The sequence below is a fragment of the Eptatretus burgeri genome, chromosome 2 (assembly GCF_056783735.1).
Source record: "Eptatretus burgeri isolate ZD-2024b chromosome 2, Ebu_testis_v1, whole genome shotgun sequence".
NCBI classification, from domain to species: domain Eukaryota; kingdom Metazoa; phylum Chordata; class Myxini; order Myxiniformes; family Myxinidae; genus Eptatretus; species Eptatretus burgeri.
This window is the reverse complement of record NC_140962.1, coordinates 158,300,895-158,322,875: the sequence shown is the minus strand read 5'-3', so window position 1 is coordinate 158,322,875 and position 21,981 is coordinate 158,300,895. Positions and strand designations below refer to the sequence as shown.

At 44.8% G+C, this 21,981-nt stretch overlaps 2 protein-coding genes across 27 annotated transcripts in view; both read right to left on the bottom strand.

Annotated features, from left to right (window-relative positions):
• LOC147033690 (NACHT, LRR and PYD domains-containing protein 12-like) overlaps positions 1 to 21,981 on the bottom strand; it is a 1,146,930-nt gene that overhangs the window by 705,706 nt on the left and 419,243 nt on the right. For all 26 annotated transcript variants that reach the window (XM_085871777.1, XM_085871800.1, XM_085871791.1 and 23 more), the window contains one exon: positions 4,079 to 4,116. In XM_085871777.1, coding sequence (XP_085727903.1) covers positions 4,079 to 4,116 — 38 coding nt within the window. The remainder of the gene's footprint in view (positions 1 to 4,078; positions 4,117 to 21,981) is intronic.
• LOC147033695 (uncharacterized) lies at positions 8,415 to 11,497 on the bottom strand. Its single transcript, XM_085871823.1, is given in 2 exon segments — positions 8,415 to 10,854; positions 10,856 to 11,497. Coding segments are annotated over 2 exon segments (1,149 nt in total). The 5' UTR covers positions 10,996 to 11,497; the 3' UTR covers positions 8,415 to 9,845.

Below are 21,981 nucleotides of genomic sequence, written 5' to 3'. Positions count from 1 at the left end.
TGTGTTCAGTGAACACTCGTTTGGATGGGTGATGAACTTAAAAAGACGAGTGTAAAAGCTCACCGAAATTCTCCAAAGCGTGCTTTGAATGACTGTAGGAGACTGGATGTGAAGCCAGCTAACTGGTGGAGATCAAAGTTTTGAGTGGGCTCACTAGCTGTGCATGCATCTTTAAATTGTCTCAGTTTTTCAAAATGTAGTAAACGACCTGTTTCAAGATCCATGATAAAGAGCTCCAGCTTGTTTTCAAAAGCAAACACGGCTTGTTGAAGGGATAACACTGTATTTCCAATGCCTTGCATTTTCACGTTGAGCCTGCTCAGATGTTCAGTCATATCCACGAGATAGTAAAACTTGAGGAGCCACTCAGTTTCGGCTAGATCAGGATGCTCAATCCCTTTCATTTCAAGGAAAGTCCGGATTTCGTTTCAGGCAAGCCGCAAAACGGCTAAGCACCTTCCCTCTTGACAACCAACGCACATTGCTGTGCAAAAGCAGACCGTGATAGTTATTTCCAACTTCATCCAGCAGTGTTTTAAACTGGCGACCATTTAAGGCTCGGGCAACAATAAAGTTGATCACACGAATGACCAGCGATATCACTTCGCCAAGCTGCCCATCACACATCTGAGCACAAAGTGCCTCCTGGTGTAGAATGCAATGGAAACTTAGGATGGGTCTATTTTCATGTTCACGGAGAAGCGCCACAAATCCTTTGTTTTTCCCCACCATACACGGAGCACCATCAGTACACACCGAGATAAGTTTATCCATTCGTAGATTTTTTTCTTGAGCGAACTCCATGAAAGACTTGAATAAATACTCACACCTCTTGTGGACCCTTTTATTGGCAGAACAGCAAGACTTTCTTCGCGCAGTGTATCACCAGCAGCATATCTTGCAATCACACTGAACTGCGACAAATGGCTTACGTCTGTTGACTCATCCAAAGGCAGGGAAAAGAACGGCGCTGTATTTATGTCCTTCACTTGCGTTTCCTCCACTTGGTTTGCCATCATGATGGTACGATCATGAACAGTTCTTGCCGACAGAGGCATGTCTTGTATCCGTTTGATTATCTTGTCTTTGTTCGGAAGATCATCAAAAAGTTCATTGGCTACATCCAGCATGAACGTTTTAGCATACTCGCCATCTGTGAATGGTTTTCCGTTCCTCACTATTGCTAAAGATCCAGCAAAGCTGGCGGAATTATAGTCACGTTGCCGGGTCCATACGCGGAGTTGCTGCTGGCTGGCTTGCACCCTGCTCAGTAGCTCTTGGCACGCTTTCTTTCTGCTGTCTCCCACAGGGTATTTTGATGCAAAGGTAGCATGGTGCATGTCGAAGTGCCGCTTTATATTCGACCGTTTCATCGATGCAATTTTGTCATTGCAAATTAGACACACCACAGAACTTGCTCACTCCACAAAGGCGAATTCTTCGGCCCATTCGTCCTGAAATGCACGATACTCCTCATCTTTTTTTCTTTTCGCCATCTTCTTCGTCGAAGGGTTAGCTTTGAGCAAGAGAGAGAGAGGGAGATGTTGACCCAAGTGAGTCTGGCTGGCTTGCGCACGGGCTGACATACTCGAGAGGTGCGGCGCGGCCGGCCGACTCTGGGATGCTGTCGCCTCAGCGGTGGCGCGTGATTGGTCGAGATGAATTCCGTGACGCGTCTCGGCGGCGGCACGTCATTGGAGGAACCGAAATCACGAGTCGCCTCAGCGGTGGCGCGTGATTGGTCGAGATGAATTCCGTGACGCGACTCGGCGGCGGCACGTCATTGGAGGAACCGAAATCGCTACTCGCGTCGGCCGCATGACTGGACGAAACAAAAACCGCTTCAGACAATTCGGAGGTGTTTTTTCTTCTCTCCTTCTGCCAAGTTCAGCCCTGCACGTGAATGAAGCACGACACCATTCAAACTATAGGTAAAGCTTCTGCGAGAAATATTGGGCTTTCCAAGTTTCAAACTCCAATTTTATCTGCGAGCCAGATGCAATCATCAAAAGAGCCATACCTGGCTCGCGAGCCACACGTTCCCGACCCCTGCTCTATTGAGTGCCCTTCTTGTTCACAATAAAGTATTTATATAAATATCTCGTTCATAATATTTTTTACTATTCATATTGTATTTCACTAATTCTATTTGGTATCCTTTTATGATCTTAAAGAAAACTTTTCATCTGATAACTGTCAGTCTCTGTGTTAGTAAACGTCTGACTAGTTGTTTTAATCTATTGACAAGTTCACTGTTGTGTGGGGGTTGCTCTCACAGTCCAAAGAAACTGAACCGTAGAATAACTTCTTTGGAATATTTCTGCCAAAGAAAGGCTTTCGTGCAACATGGATTGCAAAACATCTCGTTTATTAAATAATTTGGTGTGAAATCTCATCATTATTGATCTCGATTTGAAATTCCAATTATTTGTAAAATAAATTTGTAATTCACACACACGCGTGCACGTGCACACACACACACACACACACACACACACACACACACACACACACACACACACACACACACACACACACACACACACTTATTATTTTTAGATCAGAATAGAATCCTACGTGGTGTACAGGGAGAGCATTTACAAATAATTTGAGATTGAAATGTTTTATTTCCCTCACCGAAGGAGAGGGTATTTCAATTGGGTCCGTTTGTCTGTCTGTGTCTGTCTGTCTGACTGTTTGGCTGCACAGAACTTTTGTGTTTTTCTTTGCAGCCGCTTGGCGGATTAAGACGAAATTTTCACATTCGGGGCAATTCCTCATGTAGAATGTTTTAATCATTATGACGTCATATGTCATGTGGCGTGGCAGCCGTAATTAAAAAACAGGAAAAATCTGTACCTCTGTATCTCTGAAACAGCACCAAGGAAAAAATTAAAACTTGGCACATGGCAAGTACTCGTCATGGGGAATAAGAGTGATTTTTTGATGATGTCACCGGTGCCTTCGTTTTGACATCATAATTGCATCTGGAGAAAACCACATCCAATCAGTATGAAAACTTTTGAAGGTCGTCTGGGGATAAAATGGTCCACAAATTTTTTTTCATGGTCATCGGTAACGTGATTTGGAAGCCATATTGTTTTTTTTGTGTTTTAAACATTCAAAAATCTTCTTCTCTGAAATGGCTGAACAGATCAAAGTGAAACTTTACACATATGACCAACTATCCATGATGAACAAAAGGTTCACACAGATGATGTCATGAGTCACAATGATTTGGCAGCCATATTGGATTTAACCCAAAACGTATAAAAAAATCTTCTCCTCCAGAACAACTAGACAGATTGAGGGGAAACTTCACATAAATGTTCCACAAGGCATGCATGTACAAAGTTGTTCAGGAATAATTGATAACTGACATGGTTTTTGGCAGCCATATTGGATTTAAGAAAAATATTAAGTAATGTTTTCTCTGGAACCACTGAATCAATCGTTGTGAAACCTCACAAATGTGATCTATTGGTGATTGGGAATAAAACTCATAAATTTCAACTTGATCAGACACATGGTCTGACAGCCAGAATGATTTAATATCCAAATATGGTGGGGTTTTGTTTGTTTGTTTTTATTTTTTTGGAATGAGGCTCACTTGGTTGTGCCTGGATGTGTTTCAGGCAAGAGGAGCAACAGCTGAAATGTGAATCACATCAAGGTTCCTCCTGATGACTTAATCTTTTATTTTTGCTTGCTTGGGTTCCTTCTGATTAGTCCAATGCAGGACTGTACCGATTTGGTCTTCCATTTGATCTGAATTTAATTTAATTTATTGCCATTCTAAATTCAATTGAATCATGAATAATAATGAAGAAAACATCATGGGACAGGGTCAGGCGTTCGATCAAAGCAGGGTTGCATCAAAGCGGGACATCTTGGTACCCTGTCATCACTGCCAGCAGTTAGATAGTGGTAGTTCGAATTATGTCTCTTATTAATTATGTAACACACAAGTACACAAACGCCACACAAAATACACTACACAAAAGCAGTCCTAGCGAGGGTCTGCTATCTCATTGCTATTTTTCTTGTTTTGCTTGGAAATGTAAAGTTGAGTACTCACGAGCATCAGGTATTTCTTCAAAGATGGTTGTCACTTCCCTGAAAACAATGGGATAAAAACAGACATCACCAGTGTGCATATATTTCAATTTTTTGGAGGTTGGGGGAGGGAGGATGAATGGGGTTGTAGGTGAGGAATGAGCAAACACACCACATTCACCTTTTGATGAGACCCTCTCACAGAAATCAGAATTATGACACAGGTATCCAATCACTGATCTCACTGGGAAGCCTGGTGTTGGCTCAGTGGTTATGGTGGCAGCTTGGGATCCCAGGGTCCTGAGTTCAAGCCCTGTCGACTGCTGAATTAATACACCAGGGGGTTGACTCAGCCTGTCATCCTTCTGAGGTCAGCGAAATGAGTACGAGTTCCAGTGTGAGTACTGGTAGAGGGCACTGCATCAGCAACACAGTCGCGCTTCAATAAATGATAGCTACCCCGGCAGCTAAGCTGCCATACGATCACCACCACCACCACCACTGATCTCACTCAGCTCCCTGCCATTCCTGCCCATGCCCATAACTCCTCTATTCCCAATGATCATAGGCACCTATCAAACTCAAATTTAAACATTTATCGTTTTTTTTCTGATGCCACGACCTTTCCAGGGAGAGCATTCATGCATTACCTGCTCTCTCATGAAAGATCCCTACCTTACGACTGTCAAAACTCTCATCTCAGGGTCTGGTCCCTGCTCCTGTCACCGTTCATTTGATGAAAAACTTCTGCACTTATTTTGTCCATACGAGTGCACACATGGTGTCGTTATAGATATATTTTATGTCAGATTTGGTGTAATCATCTGTATTTCTGAATGGCCCAGCCCTTTTTGACTGGAATCTGCTTTTGGTTGAGGGTGGGCCGCTCATCTATATCATTCAGTTTTGTGACCATGGTCGAGGAACTATTTAATTTCAATTGAATGTTATATTTTGAACATTGAAGAACACAAATTGGATCGTGCCACTTCCAAAAACCTGTACTTTGGCAGGACTTTTACTCTGAATTTGGCAAAATTGTACTGCAGCAAAAATCTAATTTGCCCTTTGTGTTCTCCAGGTGGCAGAATGGTGGAACATTGAAAGAGACAAAATGGCAGCACCCAGGGATACAACTCCTGAAGTCACTTCATCGAAAAAATATTGTCCGTTTTGTGAATCTTTGTCTCAAAGATCATTTGAAAATTTCCAGTTTACCTGAGAATAGTTGGCAAGTTTGTGATTGTGCAAATACATGGATACATCTGGATGCTGGTGAAACACATATCTCAGAGGAGCATCATAAGCTGGACTGTTCCATATGACCCATTGGCTTTCTATGGTTACCATGACGCCTTTTATTCCAAGTCATTTCAGATTCAGCAACTACTCAGGTACAATTTATCCAAAATTTGAGCAGTTCCTCGATCATGGTTGCAAATGGTCACTGGTCTCCCAAATATACTGCCCCTGATGTTAACTCAGTGTGAGAATTGTTCCACATTAACCTGCTCTCTCATGCAAGACTGATCCCATCTCATTTTCAATTATCCTACCTTCCTTCCAGCCCAAGGGACACTGAAACCTGTGGTGAGGCAGTTGTTCTGAAACAACATGTATTCTCTTCCTGGAAGAAAGATCTAACCAAAGGCAATCTCAATACATTCGAAAAACTCCACAACAACATTGCGTCCACTCTCAGGAGAGCCAGAAAACAACATCTTTCCAACCTCAAGAATGAAATTTCAAACTTGCCTCGCTCCTCTAATACATCACGACATATTGCTTCGTCTGTCTTTGGAGTATGCTCCCTTTACATCCCTTCCCTCTTCACGTGGGAAGGGTTATAATTTCTACAGGGCACTCAAGGTCTGCCAGCAACCCCCTTCTGGTAAAACTACCAAAATCAGGAATTACTGCTCACCTTCACTCTTTCATTCCTCTTCTTTCCCGCCTTTGGAACAAACTCCCACTCTCTCTTCAATCCTATTCTTCCCTCTCGGTCTTCAAAACAGCTGTTCACCACCATCTTTTATCTTCCCCCATTCAAAACCATGATGTTTTCTACCACTTCTAATCCACCCCAAACCCACCTCCTTCAAATTTCCAGCTTTCGTTCCTCAAAGACCCTGTCGTGTCTATCTTTTTTACCTTCTGCAGCCCACCATATCCCTCTCCCTTCCACAGATCTCCTCACGTCTCTGTTCCCCACTGCTTTTTGCTTCCCTCTCTCACCCCTCCGGTCTCCTGCCCCCCTTGTTTTGTGTGTCTGTGTGTTGGCTCTCATACGAGCCTCGACAGTGTGCACAAAATAAAAATGAACAAGTGAAAGAAATCCTTCAATACAGCGTGTGTGGTGAAGCAAATGAGTACACTAATGTTAAAATATGCAATTTATGCTTTTTCAGTTGAAAAACAATGAGAAAGCGTACTTACTATTTGAAATGTAAAAATCTTGTTATTATTGTGATAAGCACCTTTATATATATATATATATATATATATATATATATATATATATATATATATATATATATATATATATATATATATATATATATGTATATATATATAACAGAAGGAATGAAATCATTCGATACAGCGTGGCAGGGGGCCGCAAAAGAAAGATAGCATAAGAAGAACTTAGCTTTCAGCATTCGGCAATCGGCGCGAAATGCGATGGTGGGCGGAAATGACGTCTTTCAGCGCGAAATGCGATGGTGGGCGGAAATGACGTCTTTCAGCGCGAAATGCGATGGTGGGCGGAAATGACGTCTTTCGTTCGTTCATACATGAGAGGGGCGCATTTCTTCGTTTTTTTCCGTCAAGCAATAAATTCAATGGTTTTCACATATATATAACACATTAGTTTCACAAATTTCCATTGAAATGCTCGGGTATTTCCGTAAATTGTCGCCATTTCCGTCTAGGTGACACATTGCATCTACCGGACGGCCGACATTGGCTGTCTTGAGGCACGTGGGGGGGGGGGGGGACACCGGAGACGTGGTAGACACCGGGGACATTTCAAACTCGGTGCAATTGTATACAGCGCACGCGCTGTAAAAAGCAGCATCACAGGACACGCCACTCGTGAGAACGCTGAATGGCTCAAATTTCTGTTTGATTCCAAATATTGTGTCCACAACCCCTCACTCCTGGAATCCAGCCTTCTAAGTCGTGCACAACTGCTCCTGGACTCTTTGTCTTTTCCACCTGAGAATGTTCTTTCAACCCTCAACTCCGACGACTCTGCTAATGAACCAGATGGCATCAGCTCACATGTCCGAAAAGCCTGTTCTGCTGCTGCTCTTGTGTGAGGTCATCTTTCATCAGCTTGGAAATCTGCCAACATCTCCACACCACAAAAGAAAGTTCAAAAACTTATCACCTCAGCTACAGACCGATCAGCTTACTTCCAATCATTAGCAAAGTCATGGAATCCATCATTGCAGTTGATATTATATCTTTCATTTCTCCAACAACCTCATCTCAGATTACCAATTTGATTTCAGACCACGTCACTCTATCTTTGAGATGCTGCTACCACTCACCCAACAATGGTTCGAGACCCTCAATGTCAGACATGGGATCAGGGACATCTCTCTGGACGTATCCTGTGCTTTGATACAGTCTGGTATCCTGAATTATGCTCCAAACTCTCTGCCAATGGAATCCAAGGCCAAATCCACATGACTTACTGACTTTCTCTACTCTTGAAGCCAACAAGAGGCACTCAAAGGAATCCTTTCATCTCCTCTCCCTGTCAAGGCGGGAGTACCACAAGGCAGTGTTCTGGGCCCAGTCCTATTCCTGGTTTTCATCAATGATCTCTCGAATACTCTAAAAAATCTTATTTGACGATGTGCTGACGATTCCACCCTCAGCCATAACATTCTTCATCCTTCAGACAGGCTGCAGCCTCTTCCTTCTCTTCAGATGTTGAAAAAAAAACATTCACACGTTGGTCAAACAATTGGAATATGTCTTTCAATCCTGACAAATCTCACACTCTCACCATCTCTCTTCAAAAGGACCTCTGGCAAACCCTCCATTCTACTCTCTTAACAATCCCCCTGAGGAAGTTTGGTCGTTCAGCCGACTGGGTCTCACAATCAGCCATGATGTTTCTTGGACAAACAGCATTTCAAAATTGACTTTCCCAAGCCAACTGTCAACTGGGTATCCTCCATCGTTCAAAGTCCTTCCTTGGCACACCTGATCTATCCACCCACAAGGCTTTCATCCGCATGTTGATGGAGTATTGCTTTCCCCTCTGGGCTGGCTCCTCTGCCTCACACTTGTGTGGAAGAAAATAATTATATTAATGTACTCTCAATGGTAATTGTTGCTGGTGTTTTATAAATTTAATTTTATGCTATAAGTCGTATTGGAGGTCAGTTATGCTTCCCTTTAGCCAAGAGTCTTTTGCCCTAAATGTTGATAAAAGAAATGTCTTGCAATGGAACAAAGTGACCTGGGTTGATAACAGCAAACTTTGCCGTAATTACATCATTTGCTTTTCACCGAGAAGACACGTATTGCATTTTGGAGTTCTTTGTTTAAGGCTTAACAGCCCCCCTCCACTCTCCCATGAAAGTATATAAATACCAGAAAATGTAATCTTGTTTTAGTGCAAGCACGTGAGGATGTATACCATCTCAGTGGGTTGTACTCCTTGGGACTGGCCAAGTACCAAGTAACAATAAAACTCTCTGATGTAATGTACTTTCACGTTGTGGAAAGTGAATTAATCGGTGTCTTTGATTTAAGTAACAGGATTTACATCGAGTCGGTTAAACGGTTAACAAAAAGTAAGAACATAAAAAGAACCCAAATAAAAGTTCCACAACACTTTCTCTGCTTGACGCTATGGAAACCAAGGGCTTTAAGATTATTGGAATCTCCTGTGATGAATCACTTCACCATAACAGACAGGTCGGTCCTGTGGGATGTCCAGCCAGGGTTCAAATCTCACCCAGCTATAAAGTTTCATGCTTGTGTTTTGCAGGCAGGGTGAGCATGATGAGTTTGCTGTCCCTTGGTAAGACATCAAACAGTGTATCCTGAAAGCCAGCATTCGTTCAGCCCTCAGCTCAAACTCCTCAATTGGAGACTCTGCCAGATACAAGGCAGAATCGATAAATTATCTTTGCTTCCAAATGTCGTACACCCAACACTTCCCACTCTATCCCCATCTCACCTGGACGTTCAATCTCTCTACTAGACTCTGCGTTAGTCTCTTTCTCACCTGAGAAAATAAAAAAAGTTCGATCAGGTCTTGACCCTGCTTCGGTGATGGACTCAGATGGGATCCGTGCCCTTATTCTCAAATAGTTAAGCCTCCCCCTGTCGGATAAGGGGAGGCTTATGCAGTACCTGTTGTGAGGTTTGTTTCTACAATTCATGCCCCCAATTGTTAATGCTTCTCCAGTTTATTCGACCCCGAAGAGTATGAAACCACCATTTTGAATTGTTGCCTTTTTTTTTAACCTCTACCACCAAAGGTGAGCAGAAGTTATGTTTTCACTCCTGCATGTCTGTTTGTTTGTTTGTTTTTATCTGACTGATGTTTGTCTGTGAACAGGATATCCTAAAAAGTTGTTTACGGAGCCAGATACGATAAATTTTTAAGTGATTTTTCACCATTGAGAATTTGGGCCAAAAACGATATACAACATGATATCTCAAAAGGTTATGGACTGATTTGGATGAAACGTAGTGGACAGGATGGGTGAACACAACAGGCATTTTAAAGGCTATTTTCCCTGCTGTCGTGGGGGATAGCCTTATGGGCCCCATGACAATCTTCTCCACGTTTCCCTATTTTTTGCATCTCCCCTTGTTAACCCCCTTACCGCAATTTCTTCTTCCACCACCTTTAGCCAAGTCTTTCTCGGTCTTCCCCGTCCTCTACTTCCTTCTCCATTCATTTCCGTCACAATTCTCACCCAGACACTTTCATCCTTCCTCAACACATAACTCAGCCATTTTAACCTGTTTCTCTTCACAACATCCATCACAGGCTCTATTCCCATCATCTTCTGAAAGTCATCATTTGTCTTCCTCTCTCGAAACGATATTCCACACATCCACCGAACCATTCTCATTTCCACCCTCTCCAGCCTTCGTTGCTGCTCCACGTTCATTACCCATGTCTCACTCCCATAAATCATAGCACTCCTCACACATGCAGTATACACCTTTCCCTTAAACTTCAACGACACTTCCCTACTCATCAACACGACACTCAGTTCCTGAAACTTCTTCCGTGCACATCTTACTCCAGCAGCGATCATCAAGTCTGATCCACCTTCTTCATTCAGCATGTCTCCGAGGTTGCAAAATGTTTTCACACCTAGCTTCATGCCGTCTCCAAAATCCAACTCAAGATTTCCTCCATATGCAACTCCCTCTATGCACACCTTACACTTGAATGTAGCTGCCACACTGGTTAATGACCCTCTCACACCACTACATTTTTGATGAACCCAATCAGCGCACATTGTACATTTGATGGAGTTTACTCCAACACCCTTCCTGCACACAGCAAACGGCCACTTCCCAGTTCTTTCCACCTCACCACATGTTTTACCACTTGCGATCACCTTCATCTTTCTGATATTCACCTTCAAACATTTTGCCTCCTGACATTCCTTCCACTTATTCATCTTCACCTTCAGTCCATCCCTACTTTCCGCACTCAACACCAAATAATTTGCATCCAACAACTCCCACGGTAACCCATCCTTTACGCTCTGAGCCAGCACCTCCAACTACAATAGTAGTGGACTTAGTACCCTGATGCACTGCCACCTTCACCTCAACCTCACCACTGTGCCTGTCCTTCATCCTTACAGCTGTGTGTGCTCTCTCATACATTGCCATCACTACTCTGACCAACCATTCCTCCACTTCTAACTTCCTCAATATGCCCATGTCAATATTTTGTGTGGAACCCTATCGAATGCTTTCTCCAGATCAACAAACCCAAAAAACAACTTCTCCCTCTTCTCCATTTACTTCTCCTGCAACTGCATTACAATAAAAATCACATCTGTTGTTCCTCTTCCTGGCATAAATCCAAACTGCATTTCATTAATCTTCACTTTCTTCTTTATCCTCTTCTCCAACACCCTTTCCAATACCTTCATTCCATGCTTCAGTAACTTTATCGCTCTATACAAGCCACAGTCTGGAGGGTCACCTTTCACCTTGTATAAAGGGACGAGGGTACTCAGTTCCTAATCCACTGGAATGCGGCCTTCTATCACCAGTAGATTACAAATCTCTGCCATTCTCTTCACACCCCAACTTCCTGCAGCCTTCATCATACATCCCACAACTCCTGTCAGCCCTCCTGCTTTTCCACTCTTCATTTCTCTTTTCGCTTCCTCAACTTCCTTCTCAGTTATCTTCTTTGCCGGTCCTAATATTTGGATTGCTCTCTATGTTGCCATGTCATTCATTATCTGCAATCAACAGCCTTTCCATATAATCTCTTCCATATTCCTTCAACTCTATCTTGATACACAACAATTTGTCGCACTTCATCCTTCAAGCAACTAACCCCCATCACATCGCACCTCTCTTTCACTATCTGATTTGCAATCCGAAATTCAACTCTCTGACCCTCTTCTAAATCCAAAAGTTTTCCGAGCATTTTCCCATGTGCCTCCTTTGCCCTTGCTGCCTCTTTCTTTCCAGCCTCCTTGGCTGCCATATTCCTTTCATCTGCAGCCTCTTCTGTCACTGTACACTTCCACTTCTGCCACTCCTTGAACTTCTTCCTCTTATCCTCAATCCTCTTTCCAACTTCATAATCCCAAAACCATGTTTCCAAGTGCCTCAGATCAGGTCAGGTATGGGAGAATGCACCGGAGGAGCGCCTCGCTGCATACACTTTCCGCCAGGACCTCAGGGATCCCCGTCTGACAATCCCCCAGGCAGATGCCTGGCCCATCCCCATCTCCTTGAGATGCTGATCAACCTTATGCAACCATGAGGCACATGGTCAGCCCATTGGCCACCTCCACTCACAAAGTTCCCTTGCTGAGAGAATCTGGTGAGCAGGATCAGCGGCAGAAAAATGAGCCACATGTCCATACAGCCACAGCTGTTGCGCATGGATGATGCAGATAACAAATCTCAATTGAGTCTCTCTCAGTAACCACTGGTTGGGTACAGAGTCTGACCTGCGACATCCAAGGATTCTCTAAAGAGACCTGGCACCAAAGGAATTAAGTCTCCATCTCAGGTCCCTGGTCAGAGTCCAAGTTTTTCATCCATAGAGCAAGACTTGAAGCACCAAGGACCTGAAGACTCGGAATTTCGTCCTCCTGCACAAGTACTGGCAGCACCACACCCTGCGATCCAGTGAATCCATGACTCCCGAGGCCCGACCCAGACGTCTGTTGAACTCTGGCTCACAGCCAGCAGAGACATGAATATCACTGTCAAGGTAAATGAATATCTCCGTGACCTTAACATCCTCGCCACAAACAGGTACAGATAGGATAGCAGCATCCAAGATGTCATTGAAAACCTGGATCTTATTTTTGACACAGAAACCCCATAATCCCAGCGGCTCAGACTCCTCATTCAGCACCTCGAGAGCCCTCAAAAGGAAATGTAGAGTCTCCACAAAGCTGACTATCATCTGCAAAATCAAGGTCAGAGATCTTGACATTCCCAAACGATGCACCACAACTTGATCTCTCTGACATCCTCCACAAAATCCATTCCATACAAGTGCTGAAAAGTGTGGGATCAGTACACACCCCTGACAAAATCCAGTAACAACTGCAAAAAAGTCAGAGATGGTATCACCACATCTCACAACACACTCAGTGCCAGAGTATAGTCCAGACAACAGATTGATCAGTTTTGGTGGTGCCTCACAAAGACCAAGAATCCTCTAGAGGGCATCACGATTCACTGGATCAAATGCTTCACAGAGATCAACATAGGCTGTAAGCAGCCCCTGCCGAAACTCTCATCTGCATTCGGTGAGGACCCGAAGAGCAAGTAGACAGTCAATCAATGACCTCTGTGGTGTAAAGCCTGACTGCTCTGGACGATGGTGTTCAAGCAGAGGGTGGCGAACTCGATCAAGAATGGGCTTGGAGGAATGCAATGGGTGAATTCCTCTCGAAGCAGCACGAGAATCACTTGACCACAGGTGATGCTGTACCCCCTCACAGATTCCTCGTGCATAAGCCTCCTCCATCCACAATTAATGCACATACAGTTTTATGCCTCAGCTTCCTGAAAAGCTCAGCTCTTCGATTCAGCCTGGTCCTGTTACTCTGGTCTATGTTATCCAGTGGCCGTTGAGAGACAAAATTCTTCTTCACCCGAAGGTGTATTCCAGGACATCTTTGGGCGTCTTGAAGGACGTCTTGAAGGCACTTCACAACTCTTTGGAATCCCACAAAGCACCCAGAACCCACAATTCTCTACTCAGCCTGTTCGCAAACTCTTCAGCCAGCCTCTCCCCCTTGAGCTTGTGAACTTCCAGCCTCGGCTGGGATAGTGCCATTTTCCTGGATTTAAGCTGCAACTTCAGAGTTGCTACAACAAGCCTGTGGTCAGTATTGAGGAACTGAGCATTCCGGTTGACCCTGCCGTGCTGGATCATCCTCCAGCGACCATCAATGAGCACATGGTCAATCTCCTTTGCCACTCCACCAGCGGTGGAATACAAAGTCTTGCAATAAGCCTGTGGGCACTGAAACCATGAACCAGCCACCCTCAGTCCATGACTTCGCACAAAGTCAAAGAACTTAGTGCTATTCTGGGTCACAGTTCCAGACCCATGGGGACCAAAACATGTCTCATAACCATCCCTATAAGTTCCAGTCGAAGCAATGAAATCCCCCAACATAAGAAGAGTATCTCACCTGGGGCACTGATCAATCACAGATTTGAGCGTGGCATAGAATGTGTCCTTCACGGTGAGATCACTTGCCTCAGTCAGAGCATGTCCAGAGACCAGGGAAATGACACCCAAGGAGTGACAAATCCTTTGACTCATAATACGCTCGTTGACCGGTGTTACCTCAATTATCATTGGAGTCAGCGTATCGGATACAGATACAGCAACTGGTTTGGCATGGTAACCATCATAGTGACCAGACCAATAGTTGGTGTAACCTCCCGCCATGATCTCATCGCAATCCGGTCTCTGAACCTCTGAGAGTGCTGCAATACCGATGTCCAAATGCTTGAGCTCAGATGATAACAGTGACAGGTGATCATCCTCTCTTTGGGATAGGACATTCCAGGCACCCACCCGGAAGGACCGCCTCAGCTTAACCCAAGGAAACCGCCGTCTGGTGGATAACACCTCAGCACCACCCCGACACACACTTACGCAATCTTACCCGGGAAGGTTACCCCATGGTTTCCCTCCCATCATCAAAGATCGGGGGTCCCAACAGCCTTGCCCCAATCCCATTATCTGGTGAGCTACCCTGCAAAGGTCAACTGCACAGGAGGTACTCCCACGGAGTGGGTTTTCAGATATTTATCTTGTGCTTTTCATGTTTTGCGGAATGAAGTGTTTTACGGTGGACAGAGTGCAAGTCCTGCCACCAAGCCCCTCATAAAAAGTAACCCAACCACAGGAATATGTCTGCAGATACAGTTGGGTACTAGATATGGATGGCTGTTGGCTCACAAGGAGCTCCTCCGCCCTTTTATAGGTTTTGTTGTTAATCCTGCTGGGTGTCCATGTCATACACACTCCTCACCAAGAACTTGGTGGAGGAGATGGTTTAGTTGCCGATAACACGAACATGGAACAACTTAGTACAGGTATACATGGCACCTGTAGCAAGTCACAGATCTAATCTGACATGACCTGACAAAAATGGTCCTTTGTCCATCCACATACCTCAGCAACGACTCCCAACAGACTATCTCCATTGACATCCAACCACTTTCAAGTTCAACCACATCATCCTCGACCATACTCAACCTCTCTCTTCGTTCCTCCATCACAGTCACCTCTTTCAACCTCCACGCCTTCATCCTCGGTTGGTATTTCACCTGCCGATCTCTCCTCGCACATTTCTTTCTTATGTGGCAGACAACCATGTGGTGCTGTGAAAACAACCTTCTCCCCCGGGATCACCTTTGTGTCTCGGAGGTTCATCCTATCTCGCAAACAGGTAGTCAACAATTGTCGTCGACCCACTTGACATGTACGTAACAAGCTTATTATCTACTTTCTGGAATTGAATGTTACAAATCAACAAATAAACTCCATCAGCAAACTCCAAAATCCTTTCACCATCTCCATTCCTCACACCATATCTGTAACCCCCATGGACTCACTCAAAACCATCTGTACTCCTTCCCACATGTCCATTCAAGTATCCTCCGACCACAACAACTTCCTCATCTTTCACATTTTCCATCAACTTCTCAATCATATAGTGTATACTATATGGTATTTGTGACCTGTTAACGGTTTGAGAATGGGAAATGCTGTTAAAGAGTGATGAGATTGTGTTTTCCGAAGCGTACATGCATTGGATGGAGGAATGTCATGACAGGGTCGAAAAGATGCGGCTGTTAAACCTGAAGGGTCAGCTAGACCAATTAACTATGCAGATGCCGGTACGAATTGAGAATAAATCGAGGAGGAAACGAGCTGCACCTGTCAGATTTGAGGATGAAGAAGAGGAGTCAGATAGCATCGCTCTGATGGCGCAGCTGCTCTACAACGAAGAAGTGGGTGCAGAGGGAGATGATGGTACAAGGCAGGAAGAGGCTCGATGAGGAGCCAGAGGAGTAATTAAAGAGGAGAGTAAGGAAACTGAGACAAAACGCAGATAGAAGGTTCCTCTTTGTGATAAGGTCGGAGTGCAGACCCGATCCAGAAAGGTCACGTTGTAGACCGCGAAGGAAGAAAATGAAGAGGCACTGATGGGTGCGTTTCCACTGCGAGATTACCCGGGGGCCAGAGACGTGCAAGCAATATATCGGCCATGGGGTTCCGAGTTAAGGACCATTGCCAACGATATGCCGAAGGTGCGAGAGGATCCGAAGAAGTTTCAACGAGAGTTGCATGTGATCATAGAATGTCATATTCCTACTTATGTGGATATGAATATCTTGTTGAAATTAATTGTGCCCAAAGGGTTACTCCGACAACTGAAACAGGTAGCGGGATGGCCAAGTGAAGCGCCTGGAAACAGAGATGAGTTCATAGAACACATTAACAAACTCATTGAGTCGGTGACAGAGGTTGCACCACTCAAAACAGATCGGGGAAAATACAGGCGTGTAAACAGCTCTCAACTGAAGATCCGTTGGATTACCTAGAATGGTTACAGAATATGTATCAGCGTCACTCTGGATTAAAAGATGAGGAAGGATTCCCGTTCGCTCATGCGTTTATCAACGGTTTGGGAGCGAAATAGCAGAAGGAGTTTAAGAGAGTGTGTATTGGCTGGGAATCGAAGGATGTAAAGGATTTGATGCCATATGTGACCCATTGCAGTTCATTGATGGAACAGCGTCGGGATGAGGAGGCAAGATGAATACCAGCCCAGGTTAACGGGTGAGGGGAATGGACGAGTACGAGAAATGCGAGATATAATGCGCAATACCACGGGCCGAGCCATAACCGTGGCCGATCGCAACACATAATTCTGCACAGAGAGGTCTGTCATGCGTGTGGACAACCAGGTCACTGGGCCAAAAGGTACCCAAACAGCAGGAATGGTCTGACTTATGATACAAACGGACCGGTGGGGGAGAGGCGAGCGATACAACAAAACAGAGATGGAGGTGCATATTCCCATCAGCAGGATGGATGGGAAAGACAGGCTGAGCAAGCCGATGCATTTCCACCCCCTCCTCCTCAAAGTTCATTTCAACCCCATAATCCATTCGCTCTATGACAGAGAACGGAAGGGATTTCTTCTGAATTACCCTTCCTGACTTCAAAACCACATGACGAACTGAAATTGACTTTAACAATTGAAGGCCGAGAGATTCCTTTCTTAGTGGACACGGGAGCGACAAAGTCGGTACTCAGAAAAAGTGACTTTCCGAATGCACCTTTAGCCCGAGAACGAGTAAAGGTCGTGGGTATGTCAGGCATTGCCATGGTGATCCCACTATTTGAACAACTACAGGTAGAGATTGGACCTTTGTCGCCGCAACATGCATTTTTGATGGAAACTGATATGCCAACTAATCTGTTGGGAAGAGATCTATTATGTAAGCTGAACTGTACAGTGAAATGTACCCCTGAAAGGGTGTATTGCGATATACCTCACGAATCGCATATAACTATGCTGAATTTATTGCAGGAAAATACAGAGAATCTTGTATACCGATGGGCTGTGACGGATTGTGAAGCATCTAACCATTTGCAGGTGTGCGTGTCCAATCTGAAAAAGAGTGTTCCGGAAGTGTTCGACTGGGTAGGTCAACATCACATCAACACAGACAGGGTGCAGACTCGATTACATTGCATTGCAGATTGCGACGCTAAAGGGAAAGATAATGTCCATGCGGAGGAAACAAATTCGAAATTACACCAGACTTTTGACATTGCATTAGGAACAATGTGGATTGGGAAGCAAGGTCTTGGCCTGGAGGTGCATCTGACGCAGGAACAATTAAAATTGTGGAAACAACCGTCCAGTGTTACACCGCATGTTACCTTAGCGATTGCGAGAGGTTACCAAACAAGGGACATAGGGCACATGATAACCAGTTTGAAGAAAGCATCGCAAGCGACTTTGATGGGGTCCAGCCAAGTGAACGGACTATGGAGGATTGGAGCAGATGGATATTGTTGGTCAGTGTCGAGGGACTGTGAAAGCTGTGTTCGAGATGGTTGATCTCTCGGAAATAAATGGGTCAGACAAATTACCTGAATTACTGGAGCAGGCGCCAACTTGTCTGTGGGCAACACATGCTAACGAGGTGGGGGCAAATTAGAGGCATGCACCCAGTCAAGATCAACATAGATACATCAAAGAAGCTGCGTCGAAAACCGCAATACCCATTGCGTCCAGAAGCGGAAGCATGAATAGCTCCCGTAGTGGAAGCGTTATTGAAGCAAGGGATAATTATTCCCACAGTCAGCCAATGTAATACGCCGATCTTACCCATGTGAAAACCCGGAAAGTCGACGTGAGGTTTGTGCAGGATTTAAGAGTGGTGAATGAGACGGTGATTCCGGCCTATCCCGTAATTGCAAATCCAGCTACTATTCTAGCGAGCATTCCAAGTAATACTACCCATTATAGTGTAGTGGATCTTTGTTCAGCTTTTTTAGTATACCGATATCCCCTGAGGCACAATTCCTTTTTGCGTTCACGTATAAAGGAAGACAATATACTTGGATTGAACTTCCCCAAGGTTACACCGAGAGCCCGACTCTGTTTTCCCGAGCCTTGAAAGACGACATGGATGACGTAGTTTTTCCCAGTGGATCCACACTGATCCAATACGTAGACGACCTGCTCACCTGTTCAGCGTCGAAAGAAGCGTGTGAGCGAGATAGGTTGACACTTTTGGGAGCCTTAGCAAGAAAAGGGCATGAGGCATTAAAGGCCAAATTGCAGTCTTGGCAGGAGGAGGTGAAATATTTGGGACATATTTTGAAGGAAGATACCAGGAGTATCTCTCCGGAGCGTATATCTGCAATATTAAAACTGCCCAAGCCAACTACCGCTAAACAGATGAGGTCTTTTCTCGGGATGACAGGCAGTGGTATTATAGGCAGTGGTTACCTGACTATGCGGCCTTAGTGCACCCCCTGCTGGAAATTGGTTCGGCGAACGCCTCCAATCTGCTGACATGGACACAAGAAGCAGACGAGGCTTTTGTAACATTGAAGCAAGCTCTGTCATCTACTCCTGCTTTGGGAATACCGAACTATGAAAAACCTTTCCATTTGTACGCAAATGAGAGTCGGGGGTTTGCACAGTCCGTGCTGACACACAGGCACGGGAATAAATTACGGCCTGTTGCCTACTACAGTACTAAATTGGATCCAGTAGTGCAAGGATTCCCATCCTGTTTAAGGGCAGTGGCAGCCGCTTCGCTCGCGGTGCAGGCCACAGAACCACTCGTCGCGGGACACACTTTGATTCTCATGGTGCCGCAAGCAGTCACCGCTGTACTGTTAAAAACAGAAACACAACACCTGTCGGCTTTGCGGGCAATGACATACGAACTCTCACTCACAGCACCACCGAACATTATGATTAAAAGGTGCCCACCATTGAATCCTGCTCGTTTGCTGCCAGTAGCATTGGATGGAGATCCTCACAATTGTGAGGAGGTAATTATACACACGTGTCTGCCGCGTCCTGATTTGAGAGACACTCCAATCCAAAATTCTGAATTGATTTTATATGTCGATGGTTCATCGTCCCACACCCCAGATGGATTGCTATTCACGGGCTATGCCGTTTGCTCTGATCACGAGGTAATCGAAAAGGGAAGATTGGATGCAAACTGCTCCACGCAGCAAGCAGAACTGTTCGCCCTCACTCGTGCATGCCGCCTAGCCGAAGGCCAAATAGTGACAATTTACACCGATTCCGGCTATGCATTTGGCGCTGTACACGAATTCGGAGCCCTCTGGCGCGAAAGGGGGTTTATAACATCACCAGGTGCGCAGGTGAAGAATGGAACATGGATTGCAAATCTGCTGGAGGCGATACTTCTGCATCACTAAATTGCAGTGGTTAAATGTGATGCCCACATTGGAGGATCTGATGATGTCTCATGGGGAAATGTGAGGGCAGATGTAGCTGCAAAAGCTGCTGCCACCACTGAAGCTCTCTTTGTATTAAAATGTGTATTGACACAAGTGGTAACGCCAACCCTTGATGACGTAAACACCTTGCAAACAGCTGTTAGTACTAGGGAACGCGATTTGTGGATAATGGCTGGATGTGAATTCGATAATGAATCCAAACTATGGAGATCACTTGATGGGCGAGTGGTGGCACCAAAAGCTCTGTTACCCTGGCTCACACGGTGGGCGCATGGGGCTGGGCACACTAGCAAGGGGGCCATGAGTACTTCAATTGGGAGACAATGGTTTGCCCCAGGGTTTAGTCCAATTGCAGAACAGTATTGTAGGAGCTGTCACATTTGCCAAGAACAAAACCCTACAAGGGGGTGCAGATGGCCTCAGGCGGTCATCCAGTCCCATACGGACCATTCATAAATATCCAGATTGATTTCTTCCAGTTTCCAAGGTGCTGTGGTTTTGAATTCGCTTTAGTCATCATAGATTTGTTCACCAAGTGGGTTAAGGCTTACCCTTGTAGGAGAGCAGATGCCATTACTGTGGTTAAACTGTTGATGAAGGATTTCATCTGTAGGTTTGGGATACCTTGTAGGATCTCCAGTGACCAAGGAACTCATTTCACAGCCGAAATGGTGAAGGAGATGTGTCGGGTTTTGCAAATAAAGCAGCATCTTGACTGCGCTCGTCATCCCCAATCCGCGGGGGCAGTAGAGAGGAAAAATGGATTTCTGAAGAATAAACTGGCCAAGATTTGTGAACAGACTGGATTGAAATGGCCAGATCTCTGCCCATTGATCTCATGACTATGAGATCTACCGCGAATCGGAAAACTGGTTTATCTCCGCATGAGATTCTGATGGGAAGACCGATGAGATTATCGCACTCACCTCCATTAACTGTAAAAGACATGAATGTGCAGCAAATGGATGACACGTTGCTTGTGTTCTGTGTCTCTTTGAATCATGCTGTAAGGACCTTTTTTGTGCAGGTGAAGCAAGCCTTGCCTGAGCCTGCCACGTCTGATCATCACAACTTCAAACCAGGAGTCCTTGTTTATGTGAAGATTAACAAAAGAAAGACCTCTCTACAAGCACGTTGGTGCGGGCCGTTTCTTATACTGCTAACTACCTATACGGCCGTAAAGTGTAAAGGGAGAGCAACATGGATTCACGCAACACACTGCAAGCGAGCACACGGCCAAAAGGAGCCAGAGGAGAACACTGCTTTCCTGATCACTTTGATGATTCTTTTCATTGCAGGATTATTTGTGATACTGGTTGCAGGTTGTACAATGTGGACTTGGTCTGTGAGGCCGATAAGTACTATTTGTGATCAACGTTATTTGCATGTTCCCTGGCCAAATGCCTGTCAAACTGCCCACCAAACTAACCACATGGCACCCAGAGACCGAAGAAGCTTAACGGGCAGAGTGGGTGTAAAGACGGGTTCACCACATGGGATAAATACTTATCTGGCTCTTTCTCGTAAACACGCTAAGGGTTTTAATAAAACTAATTGCTGGGTATGCACTAAAATACCTCATTCAGCAGTTACTGGAATACCTCTGTTGGCAATACCATTCAATATGAATGAGTGGTGTGGATACTGGGCAAAGGAAAATAAATAGGATAAACAGGATAATAACACTGATGACCATTTCGTTACCAATAGAAATGGAAATTGCCTACAACAACGGAACTTCAGTAACTGGTTTTGGCCAAGTTTTAATTTGAGTAAGATGCCTCCACATTTTATGGTTGAACAGGCGACGGGAAAACCGGAACTATGATTGGTGCAAGAGGCATGGGGAGAGAGAATATTAGGAAATTCTGAATGCAGTAACTATGTCTATAAAAATCACACGATGGGGCCACATGTGGCTTTAAATAATACCTTATTTTGTGTGTGGAAATCGAGCATACCCACGACTTCCATTAAACTGTACCGGGTCATGTTTCTTGTCATTTATTTTGCCGCATATGCGCCTGTGAAATAAGTCACCTTTTGAGCATTTGAAACTGGGTGAATGGAGTTTCACATCAACTGAACTGTTCTTCATGATTCTCATTCCTCACTACGACGTAGGACAAACGTCTGTGGGACTGGCGGAGTTTGCTGCTTCGCTTGAA